The sequence below is a fragment of the Acanthisitta chloris genome, unplaced genomic scaffold (assembly GCF_000695815.1).
Source record: "Acanthisitta chloris isolate BGI_N310 unplaced genomic scaffold, ASM69581v1 scaffold24587, whole genome shotgun sequence".
NCBI lineage: Eukaryota > Metazoa > Chordata > Aves > Passeriformes > Acanthisittidae > Acanthisitta > Acanthisitta chloris.
In genome coordinates, this window is record NW_008683519.1 from 54,062 (window position 1) to 65,621 (window position 11,560).

The 11,560-nt window shown below is 37.7% G+C and overlaps 1 protein-coding gene across 1 annotated transcript; it reads right to left on the reverse strand.

Annotated features, from left to right (window-relative positions):
• Positions 1 to 2,072: 2,072 nt before the first annotated feature.
• LTV1 (LTV1 ribosome biogenesis factor) lies at positions 2,073 to 10,118 on the reverse strand (the record flags this gene model as incomplete). The annotated part of the gene is made up of 10 exons (XM_009078978.1): positions 2,073 to 2,550; positions 3,156 to 3,356; positions 4,070 to 4,122; positions 4,342 to 4,481; positions 5,357 to 5,484; positions 5,972 to 6,215; positions 6,987 to 7,107; positions 8,117 to 8,204; positions 9,231 to 9,419; positions 9,987 to 10,118. Coding segments are annotated over 10 exons (1,410 nt in total), but the record flags the coding sequence as incomplete, so codon positions are not given.
• Between the last annotated feature and the right edge of the window lie 1,442 nt (positions 10,119 to 11,560).

Sequence of the window (11,560 nt, forward strand, 5' to 3'; positions counted from 1 at the left end):
GGTAAGGAGTCACTAGTTCCTAAGGTAGAAGGTGTCGTAAGAGTGACACAATGTTCATTATTAGGGCAGAACATTTCCATGGCATGCTAAAACAGCATTCAAGGATCATCTTACTTTGTACATGTGAAATTTGTCAGGATATTTGTTTTTAAATCGGTAAGTTTTAATTACAGTCTTTAGGAAAACTTAAATGACAAAGAGACCTTTTCATTAGCCTTGTAACCTACAGACTTCTCATTTAACTGTTCCTTACCTGCTCTTGCTGAAACAAAAGAAATCCTTGTCTTGCTAAGCAGATGTGTGACTGCTTTTGTTTCTTACCTTTTCCTTCAGATTTTACCAGATTCCAAGGCACAAAGTTAGGTTACTACAGTGTTTTCATTGCTTCCAAGTGCAGAGGAACAAAGCAATTCTGTAACTTTTTTGACTCTTTTTCTATTGCCTCTTTCTTTCTGCCCTTGTTCCCAAGTGACATCTATGTGTCTGTCCTTAGTCTGGACTCTACTATTCCTTTTGAGTGTCTTTCTTTGCCTCCCCCACCTCTTTATTCTGTTCTTATCCCCCCAGGGTTTTGACTGATACAGCTGTTTTGGCTTTTTGTAAGACTGTAGGTTACAGATATATTATTACCAAATCAGCAATGAGAAATCTAGCGAAGAACATGTGCACCATTTGAAAAGATTTTCTTTTTTGGTAAATCACATTTCACCCAAACCACTGAACAGCATCTGTTACTCACTTGTTCCATTTAACTTCTTCCCCGGTATCTGACTCATCTCACAGAATGACTTCTCCGATTTCCTTTTCTGCACTGTAGTCAGGAGTACTAGGTGCTCAGTATTCATTACCCAAAAGCTCACCACCCTAGTTACCATAGATTCAGCGATTACATAATTAGCCATTATAATGCAGACAGACACTGCTTAAGCTAGTGAAACATATGAAAACTAGCACAGGAATCAGCTAAAGGAAAACTCTGAAACTTTTTCTAACCTTACAAATCATTTCTCCTGATTTGGTTAACACAGACAATTTTAGAAAATGAAGGCTTAATCTAGATGTGTGTACTGTACTGACACTTCAGTTTTCTGAGCAGTGACCAAGAGACTTGTAGACTTAAATGACTCTATATTCCATTCTTTAACATCATGTTACTTTACCAATTAAATACGTTATAAAAGTCTTACAATAAAAACAAATAGTTGGATTTTTTTCTGTACATTGAAGGCCACATCAGTCCCTCTGTCAGCTTGTCTCCATCTAGTATTCACAAAACTATTTAAGGAATATTCAATAGTGGTCAAGCCACTCCACTCATACGTTGCTTACTGGGCTCCTTACCAGTAAAATGGTAAACTTCTCACCTAAAGGCAGACGATTGCCCAGGCTGTAGCTCAAAGGCCTAAACCTGAGGGTTTCTTATGAGTACAGAAGCATTGAGGACTGACTAAAGAACCTATTCATTTCACTGACATGTTATGAACAGATCACCACCAAAATAATTCACGTGTACAGTACAGACATTTAACATCACCCCAAGCCTACAGATACTGACCCTCTGGCTCACCTTCAGAGTCTTTCCAACAACAGTGCAGGTCGTACGTTTGTATTTCCATGAAACCAAACTGAATGCAAGACCTGAGGAATAGTATTTCATGAAATTTTAAGACAGTGACTATTGGCAACATACAGTATTTTTCCAAGTGTCTCCTGTTTTGTTTGCCATACTACTCAGACTGAGTACTTCAGCAAAGCCAATTCCAATGGCAACAGTAAAGGTCACTGACTACTGTAACTACAGCACCTGTTGTGACAGATTTTATTTGCCCAGAAACCTAAAACTCAGGTTAGGTAACAGGATGTCCACACAACAGCTACACAACAGCTCCTCAGACACCTGTTTACAAAACATTATTCCTCAGCTTTCCTAATAGTACCAAAACAATACCAATCCAGAAAAGAACCAAGGAGTGGGTGAAAACTCCACGACTTACAAAACTGTGCTATATCAAGGCACTATCTTCAACCATCAGGATAAGAGAGAGAAGACATAAATGGAAATACTGCTTTGCAAACTGAAATAATTTAATAGAAGATTCTAATCATAACAAATCTGTAGGAGTCTGATGATTTGTTGAACATATTCAATTAATATATACAAAATTTTATTCAGTGATAGCCTGTAAGACATTTTTTATAATTTTAATACAGTTCTACTGTAATGAAACTTTGCAACAGTTGCCATGTTACTCACAAGAGAACAGGTATCACTAACACTTTGTTTTATGTAGAATTTCATTTCAGAATGAATGGCAAGTTACTGGTTCTTCTGAACAACCCCCTGGAAGCAGGATTGGCAAAACTGTGACTTAGCAGTTCCTTCTTAACACAGATGAAAACTTAAGGATGTTTTCCACAGTAAGTTTCTCAGTTTCATCAAGACAGCTTCAGTCCTTGAATGTTTTGTTTCAGATTGAGCAACTCTTTCTCCTGCCTTGTTTTCTCCCACTTGAAGGCAAGTTTGTTGGCTTTCTTCTCCATTCTGCGTTCCTATGCACATGAGTAATTAGAAGTTTACAAAATATGCATTAACATGCAAACCCAAACTATTCTAATCAACTGTTCTAGATCATGAAAACAAGAGCAATCTGGACAACAATATTATTTATGACACTAATTATTCATAGTCAAATGAATGTGTACCACCAGGATTAACTGCTTTAACTAGCTAAAGCTTCCAATATGCTGACAATTTCTGTTCCTAAATAAACCAGCTAGTATTACTTTGTGGTCAGTTGGATTTTCCCTGTCTCTTTCAGATGCTTTTCACTTTGTGTGATCTGATACATCATAACTGCTTCGTTTCCTACTCGATGGTAAGGAAATCTGAAGTTCCTTCCAAAGTTATGTCTGTAATAATGACCACAATAACAGACTCAAGGTTTTCATATGGGAAATAAGGATGACAAAATTATGATGCTAACTTTCTTTCTACTAGATTTTTTAAAAGAAGCAATAATTAGTTCTTCAAGACCTGCAAGTTTTTCCCATGACTTCCAGACGTGACAACAAGTGAGCTTTACAAAGAAGTTCATAAGACAGAATTCAGGTAACATAAGATGGTTTTACAAGGTTTTATTCAAAATCAGGCCTACCTTTCGCTCCTCTTTTATTGCCTGTTTCCTAGCTTTGCGATCCTCTTTGCTCTCATCTTTGGCACGAGGCTGTGTTGATGCTTTTGGCAGGTCACTGCCATTAATCATTTGCATGCGTTCAACCTGCTTAGCAGTAAGGCCTTTCTGTGGCAAGATATGTAGAGGAATTCCAGTCTTCTGAGAAATTTTTATTGGCTTGGGCTAAAATAGAGTGCACAGGTATCAGTGGTCCATAGCTTTCTCTCCAGGAAGTGCACACTGCACTGCCTTATCAGTATAAAAACATTAGATTCAGATTTAACAGTAATAAACAAAGAAGTTTCCTCATACTATTTTCTTCCCTCAGAAAAATGCACATGAATCCCAAAGTAAGAAATCAAGCATACCTGTGAACAGAATCTCACCTTCCAGAACAAGAAAAACATTTTTCCCTTTTACTTAATAATTACTGAAAAAACAAAGAACTTAAGTAGGCACTTAATACTCCTTTATAAGCTTTCAAGAAAAAGGTTTCCTTTCAAACTGTGGAACATCAAGCTGTGCTCTAATCAGGAGGAACATCTCGAAGGTCAAAGAGCTAGGATAAATTGTTTCAAACTGCAGAAGGGAAACAGAGCCTATTTTTAAGGAAAATATCCACCTAATATGTGGCTGTGAGACACAGATTACACATAGGTATATCACAGATAAGAACAAAGTAAATTCATTGCTCTCAATGTTTCTGCATAGCTATTACAGAAATTTTGAATTGAACTCAATTTTCCATTAGTGAAGAAATAATACCAGAAGCTAACACCCTCCCCAACCTCCTTTGCTGCTCTCTCCTTCTTTTAAAAACAGATACTCATTGAGAAAACAAACACATTTGTTTCAAGTTTTCCCAGTGTTACTCAGAATAAATTTAATGATTTTACCTTTGATGGCTCCTTAATAAGTGTTGGATGATTATATAAGTTTGAATATGTACCTAGGTCACAAAGGAAAAAGAAAGTAGTGAAGAAAGGGTTGCAAAGAGAAATTAGATAATTTTATTATGAATTGTACTACTATTTAGGCTTTGGAAATTCCTGAGGTTGTGCTCAGACCATAAACCACTTTACCTGAAGCACTGTTAGAAAAGGCCTGAGATCACCTATCATTTACTTAGAAATCCTAGGTACAAATGAGCAAACTCCAAAATACTTACTCAAAATGGATTCACAATCCCATTTTTCTTTTGGTTCCTCAATAACTACAGATACTATTTCTTCCTTTTCTTCCTCACTTTCTTCATTTGCAGGAGAGTCCAAGTCTTCACAGGGTTCAAGATCATCCAATTTCACAGAACTTTGAAGAAGTTCAGAGAAGAAAAATTAGTTTATCTTTTCTTGAAAATGTGCAATGATGTCAACCCAGTCTCCCTTCAGTAAAACCCCAAACCCAAGAAAGCTATTCCCAATGAAACTTGCAGCAAATTTAAGTTTCCTTAAGTAAGCATCCTCAGAATAAACTAAAAATGTTAGAACAACAGACACAGCCAAACAAAGCAAGATTTCTGCACTTCAGAAGTATGACTGGAGAGCAAGCAGAGAAGGATATACTTTTTAGCCTGTAAGCAAGGCAGCAGAAGGGACTACCATGTCTTTCAGCCAGGAAATATGAGAATATTTAGTCATTTATCTTCGGGATAATATCACCTGCTTTAAGACCAAGTGAATATGCTGTGGAAATGCAGTCTTACACTGACACAGGATTGCTTTATAAGCACTTATTTTTGCAGAGCTCCAAACAGTGGTGCCCATGCACCAGTCACCTGTGAGTTTGTTATCATGTAACTAGGTACACGGAGCAATTGCTGCATACCAGCAGGACAGAAGATACTCGGCTAAAGTGTTTGTTACAAAGAGAAGTAAAGGTATAAGGAGAAGGGTAAGTTACACTAAAAAGGGAAAGGAAGAATTGCCTCTAGATACTACTAAGTTCAATACGATGATGCAAAAGGAGCAGAACCTCAATTTTATCTGCAGGAACTTTGCTGGTTTATCATAAGTTAAGATTTACATCCAGTGACATAAAAATGGATACTACTTATACAGAAAGCTGCTTTTAATACAGGATGTAAACTCTGAGTACATGAACTTGAAACAACATACCCAAACTTTCAGTATAAACACAGGACTACATAACCACTCATGTGAAGCAGTACTTCTGGGAATACATACTCCTTTGCTTTCTCTTTGTAGTAATCATTCAGGACCTCTTGCAACCGCACGTTGTCTGTGTTAATATAGCCTTCTAACTCCACGTTATCTAAGGCTCCAATTTCATCTTCATCAAATTGTTCATAAAACTAAAAATAAAGAAGGGGATATCTGTAATTAGATCACATTTGTCACGCAACTTCTTGATAGCTTAAAGAAGATCTACACATTTCTCGCTATTTGGCCCTTTCTCCCCTCCTCTCTCATTTGCTGAACATCTGTCAAACATACATGACTTTGCCAGGCACCTGCACAGGATTTGCTGTGTTGAACTGAGCCTCTCAGACAAAAGTGTAACACTAACTATGAATACTCAACACAGTGACTGGAGTAATTTTGTTTAACTCTGTCAGAGCTAGGCCTTTCAATAGCAATTAACACTACAACCTAGTTAACACAAGCCTCTTAACGTACACAGTATTAAATGCGGAACACATACAAAGAACAGCTGTTTATGCCCTGACTACTGAAGGCAGTAAAAATTTGCACAGGTATACAGACACCAACTGACAAAATGAACCAAAAGACAAAGAAGCATTTAACACCCTTAACAGTTACACTCCTGAGCTGCCTTACCTTCTCAAATCTGTCATCCAACAGGGTTAACTGCTCATTCCGTCTTATTACTGAAGACGACATGGAATACTCCGTGAAACGACTCCTGGTTTCTTCTTGCATGAAAAGAAATTCTTTTGTCTGTCCATTAATCTCATCATCTGATAAAGGACCTTCTGAATCATAGTCTTTACCATTACTATCCTTTTCATCACTATCATCCTCCATATCTTCCCATTCATCTTCATCCTCAGCATCTGATCCCCTGAACAGAAGTACAGAACAGCTTTAGAGCAGCACATGGACCTTTCCATAGCTCTGACCAACACTGGGTTATCTGAAACAATTTGGCAATAACAGATTTAAATCTCGAGACAGAAAGTTAATAGGTTATTATTTTCAAGCCAGTAAAAGAAAAACAAGCTTAGCAGTAACAGTGTTGCCAAAGTCAGCATAATACTACCTTTGTCTGAAAGCTGCAAACATTTCTGAGAGCTGCTGGATCACACATCTGTGTGCTAAGAGTGAAGATGTGTTTACATTCAGTTGTACATGTCAAAGTAGAAAGTCCTAGCTGCATTCTTAAATATTAAAATGAAGAATTTCTCATTGTTCATAAAATGATGAGAATGATACCAAAGCCTAAATAAGTAAGCTCCAAGTGGGGTATCACGTGAAGCACTTGCAAAGGTTCCAGTAACACCCATTAGCCTTTATGGATACTATTCCTGATGTATTTTACATGTGATAGATGGTAATGTTTTAAACAGTTCAAGAATACTATCACTCCAAACACTGCATATAATCCATGAACTCAAAGTAACCAATGAAATCCATCTCTTGGATAACACAAGGATCAGCTACCTTGTGTTACCTTGTACTACATAGTACAAGGTAATATTTTATTTCTTTGAACACACCAAAGTATTCAATTTGTAACCTGAAACCATTCTGGCCTCCTACACCACCACATGGAATAGCAAATAGCATCATTCCTATTTACGTATGACAAACAGTTCAACAAAGCTCTATCTACCCATTCTGTGGTTCATTTGCTTGCAGAACAAAATCATCTTCCAGGATATTTTCTGGATTGTCAAAGTCAAAATCATCATCAAGAGCTGCAACAATATCTGGGTCAAAATCTAGCCGTGGTCCTAGAAAGTTAGAAAAAACCAAACCAAAACATAAACATGTAAGTTTCTCTGACATTACAAAGCTACTTTCCTGGATAAAAACCAATCCAGCTAGACTGTTACCTTGCAGTAAGCAAAGCTGAAATCAAAGAATCACAAAATTCCTCAAGAATATTTGCCATTTGATACAAGCCTCTTGACAATGCTTATCATTCAGAAAAACATTCCCCAGAGGTCTTAAGCTTCCATAAATACATTTTAATATATTTTGTTTAGAATATTCTAGAAGAAAAAAATATCCAAGTTAAAGTACCTAAGATAAAGTACCAACCCTAGCTTTCAACCCTAAAATTCCCTACATTACAAAAGGTTAGAAAGTGTTTCTCAACTGCAATTAACAGAAGTGTCTTTAGCAACCTTCTGTCAGGACAGACAGAACTACCACAGTTACTTTCTGTTATAAAATATGAAGACAGCTGTAGAGTGAATGTTCAGTGTGAACATGGATACAAACAAAATCACACTCACAGCCTGTAACCATGAATAGTACTAATGAAGGAATGTAAACACTACTCAGCATTTGAAAGGAAACTTTGAGAGTGAAAATCCAGTTCCAGACTTGGATTCAAACAGATGGAGTAAAAAATTAATGCTACCATCTAGAGTTTTCCCCTGTCACTAGTTTATATTTGCTATCCAATAGAAGGAGCTCATGGATTCTGCCCCCACCCCGGAACCAAGCACAGATAAAAAGCTATGACAGGAGAATCACAGAAATCTCTAATTGAAACATGGGTCTCTCATATGTCATTCTTTGTCTGCTATTTATTTATGTTGGGGTTACAGTAGAGCAACAGGTTAACAGTTGGACTTGATGATCTTAAAGGTCTCTTCCAACCTTGATGATTCTATGATTCTACTGAGCTTGTTCCAAACCAAAACAAATAGGACATCATAATCAAAGCCATAATTACTATCTAGTTTCTGGACGAGAACTCATATTACAGGAAGGTAAAAGACTTAATGATACCTGAAACAGGAGCAGCTTTATTTAATAAGCCCACATCCTCTTCAAACTCTGTAGCAAATACTGAGGAAGGCAACTTAATAGATGGAGCCTTAGAAAAAGAAACAAAAAACCATCATTGCAATATATGTGTTCTCAGTTTCTCATTTGGGCTCATGTTAACAAAAACACATGGGTACTCATGTGACTGAAAGAAACTCTGAGTGCTACTTAAATGTTAAGACAAGAGCTATTTTACTGGTGGCAAATTTTCAAAGTTATGCAATGACAGCTAGGTAAAGTGTTGGCAGCATTAATTCTCATGTCAATATTCTCCACGTATGGAGACAGTACTTTTGTGTCTCTAAAGCTTTTTAGACAATGGTTGTACAGCAGGAACACTGAAATCTGTGAAGTTTTTTGTTTGTTTTGGAGAACATTAACATACATTTGAAATCGGCCCTCTATTGAAAGATTTATTAAAAGCTTCATAGCATGCATATCTAACTTTAAATCTTACACAGCATCACCAAAATGTGCCTGAAAGGTATTTCTGACTAAGAACATTGGTTTTGACTAAAATACAGTATTTAGTTAAATCAAACTCTCCCAAGTAAAAGTGACTGGCAATGACATCCTTCATTGCTTCAAGTATTTCGTGATTTTCCATTCCAACATATCTAGCATCATGAAATTCTACAAGTCAGCCAGTAATTGAAAAGTTTGGTTTTAGTCTCTCTGGGACCTGCTACATTCCACTTCAAAAACATGGTGTGCTGGTAATACAACTTGGCATATTCGTAACTCCCAGAGCATTCAAAAGCTCTAAAAATCTTAAAAACAAGTGCCCACCCCAGAAAAACACATGACTTGTTCACCCAAATACCTCTGTAAGCCAACTCTGTAAGGAAAACCTTGTCATGGGTACATGAAAATGTGTTTTAATACTGTGCTAGCAAAATAATGTTCATTGATACACTTTGGCTTGTCAACTTTTGGTTTTACTTGTAGGAAAGTCTGACTGTGGGTCAAAAGGATCCTTTTATATAGAGAGATCACAGACAGGATAACACATGTTGATATGGTTAATGTGTCTACAAGATGCTAAACACCCAAGAACTGCAAAAATACTACTCACTGAAACTCGCTGAATTTCATCTTCTATGTGCCCCTCACTTGTGATAACAATTCTGCTTTGCTGCCCATACACAGAAGGGACAAGCTCAGAGGGACCAGAGGCTTCTTTCAGATGCTGCAAATAGTCATAGTCATCATCAAAGAAGACACCATACTTCCGCTGCTCTTCCCTCCTTTGCTCCTCGTGCCCCTTGGAAGGGTGCAAAAAGAAAACAGAAAAAGAAACACATTTAGTATATGTATAAAAACTAAATAAAGGTATAAAAACCCAATAAAAATAATTGTAGAAAACAACACATTTAGTTACTCAGGTCCATTTAAAACTCATTAGCAAAAATAAAAAAGTAACACATCTACTGAGAATGCCTGAATTCTAAAGTCCTTGTAGTCCACTCTCCACTCATTACCCTAATGCAGAGCTAATTAGAACATTGTAATCAGCTGGTTCTGGGTTTGGGTGCTGTCTGAGCAGGGCCTTAAACAACTTTTTCCACCAGCAGCATAACTAACACAGCCTGTTTTACCAGGGTGGGTCAGGCAAGTTTCATTGATGTTTTTTAAACACATTTATATTCCTAAGGCCAGTTAGTCATCCTTCAGCCATCCAATTCCCTACAACATCCCCTTCTTTTTAAAAAGCTGGACAAAAAAAATCTTCCCTCGGGCTAAGTTTTTGAATTGCACCACTGCATGCCAACTTTTTCCTCCATGGCAGTGCTTATCAAATTGAACCTCAATGTTACAAGTGAGTATTTACTTTCTGTGTGGGCAGCAGAACCCTCTGGGGTGCAGAATCATCAGCAGCAAGCGGATCCCTCTGACTTCTGTGCACTAAGTGAAATGTTACTGCCTTCTTCTTCTCTATGAAGGGTTTCTTCTTCTTGTGAGGCTGCAAAAGGACATTTGGTTAGTTAGACATTAGTAAAAAATATTAAATGCACCTACAAAGAATCTTGTCTGGAGTATGCTACTACATTGGTTTTAAGGCAACACTTTATAAACATGTGCATGGAGATGAAGCAAAAAAGTACTAGTAGCTTAGCTCAGCACATGCACAACAGACATTTAATATGTTATAACAGCATATGCAGCTGTATTTGGCTGCAAAATGGCAATACAATAAATATTTGATAGTAGCATATACAGTTTAACATATCACAGAATCATTAAGGTTGGAGGTTTTAAGGCAACACTTTATAAACATGTGCATGGAGATGAAGCAAAAAAGTACTAGTAGCTTAGCTCAGCACATGCACAACAGACATTTAATATGTTATAACAGCATATGCAGCTGTATTTGGCTGCAAAATGGCAATACAATAAATATTTGATAGTAGCATATACAGTTTAACATATCACAGAATCATTAAGGTTGGAAAAGTCCAATCCAATCCCAAACACCACCATGTCAACTAGACCATGGCACTAAGTGCCACTTCCAGTCTTTCCTTAAGCACCTCCAGGGACGGAGACTCCACCACCTCCCTGGGCAGACCATTCCAATGCCTAATATAATCCTAGAAAGGAATTTTTAAGTAACTACAACAAACTCCACCCAAGAAACACAGGAAACTGATATAAGGAAATTCATCTGGACACACCTAACTTCTTGCAAATTGTTTAGACAGCTGTTTCTACACCAGCCAGGAGGTCTATCCACTGCAGCACTACACAGATGCAGATCTAACATACAAAATAAACGTGCATTCTGCATCAACAAAAACCTGAAGTACTCTTAACTAGGTGAAAGCCTTTTCTACAAACTGGCATATCTGACCAGGAGAAATACTTTTATCAAGGTTTCTGGCTTTGGTTACCTACCAAAACATGTTAATAGCAGATATATACAACTTGGGGGCCACTCTATGGATCCAACCTACCTTCTTTGCCTGGAAGCACAACACACTGTGCCCTGTCACAGGGTCAGGTTGGAGGGGACCACAATGGGTCATCTGCTCCAACCTCCCTGCTCAAGCACATGGCACAGGATTGCGCCCGGATGGTTCTGGAATACCTTCAGTGAGGGAGAATTCACAACCTCTCTGGGTAATCTGTTTCATTGCTCAGTGACTCGCACAGTAAAGAAGTTCTTCCTCATATTCAGGTGGAACTTCCTGCGCATCAGTTTCTGCCTGTTACCTCTTGTTTTATGTTGGCACCACCGAGCAGAGCCTGGCCCCAGCCCCTCGGCACCCCCTTCAGATACTTAGTACCCTCATCTCAAATCACCCCCTCTCAGTCACATCAAAGTTCACATGAGAGTTTACAGTACATCAACTCCCACCACATGCTTTGAGTTTAAAAAAAACCCCAACACAAACTGCCTTTAAA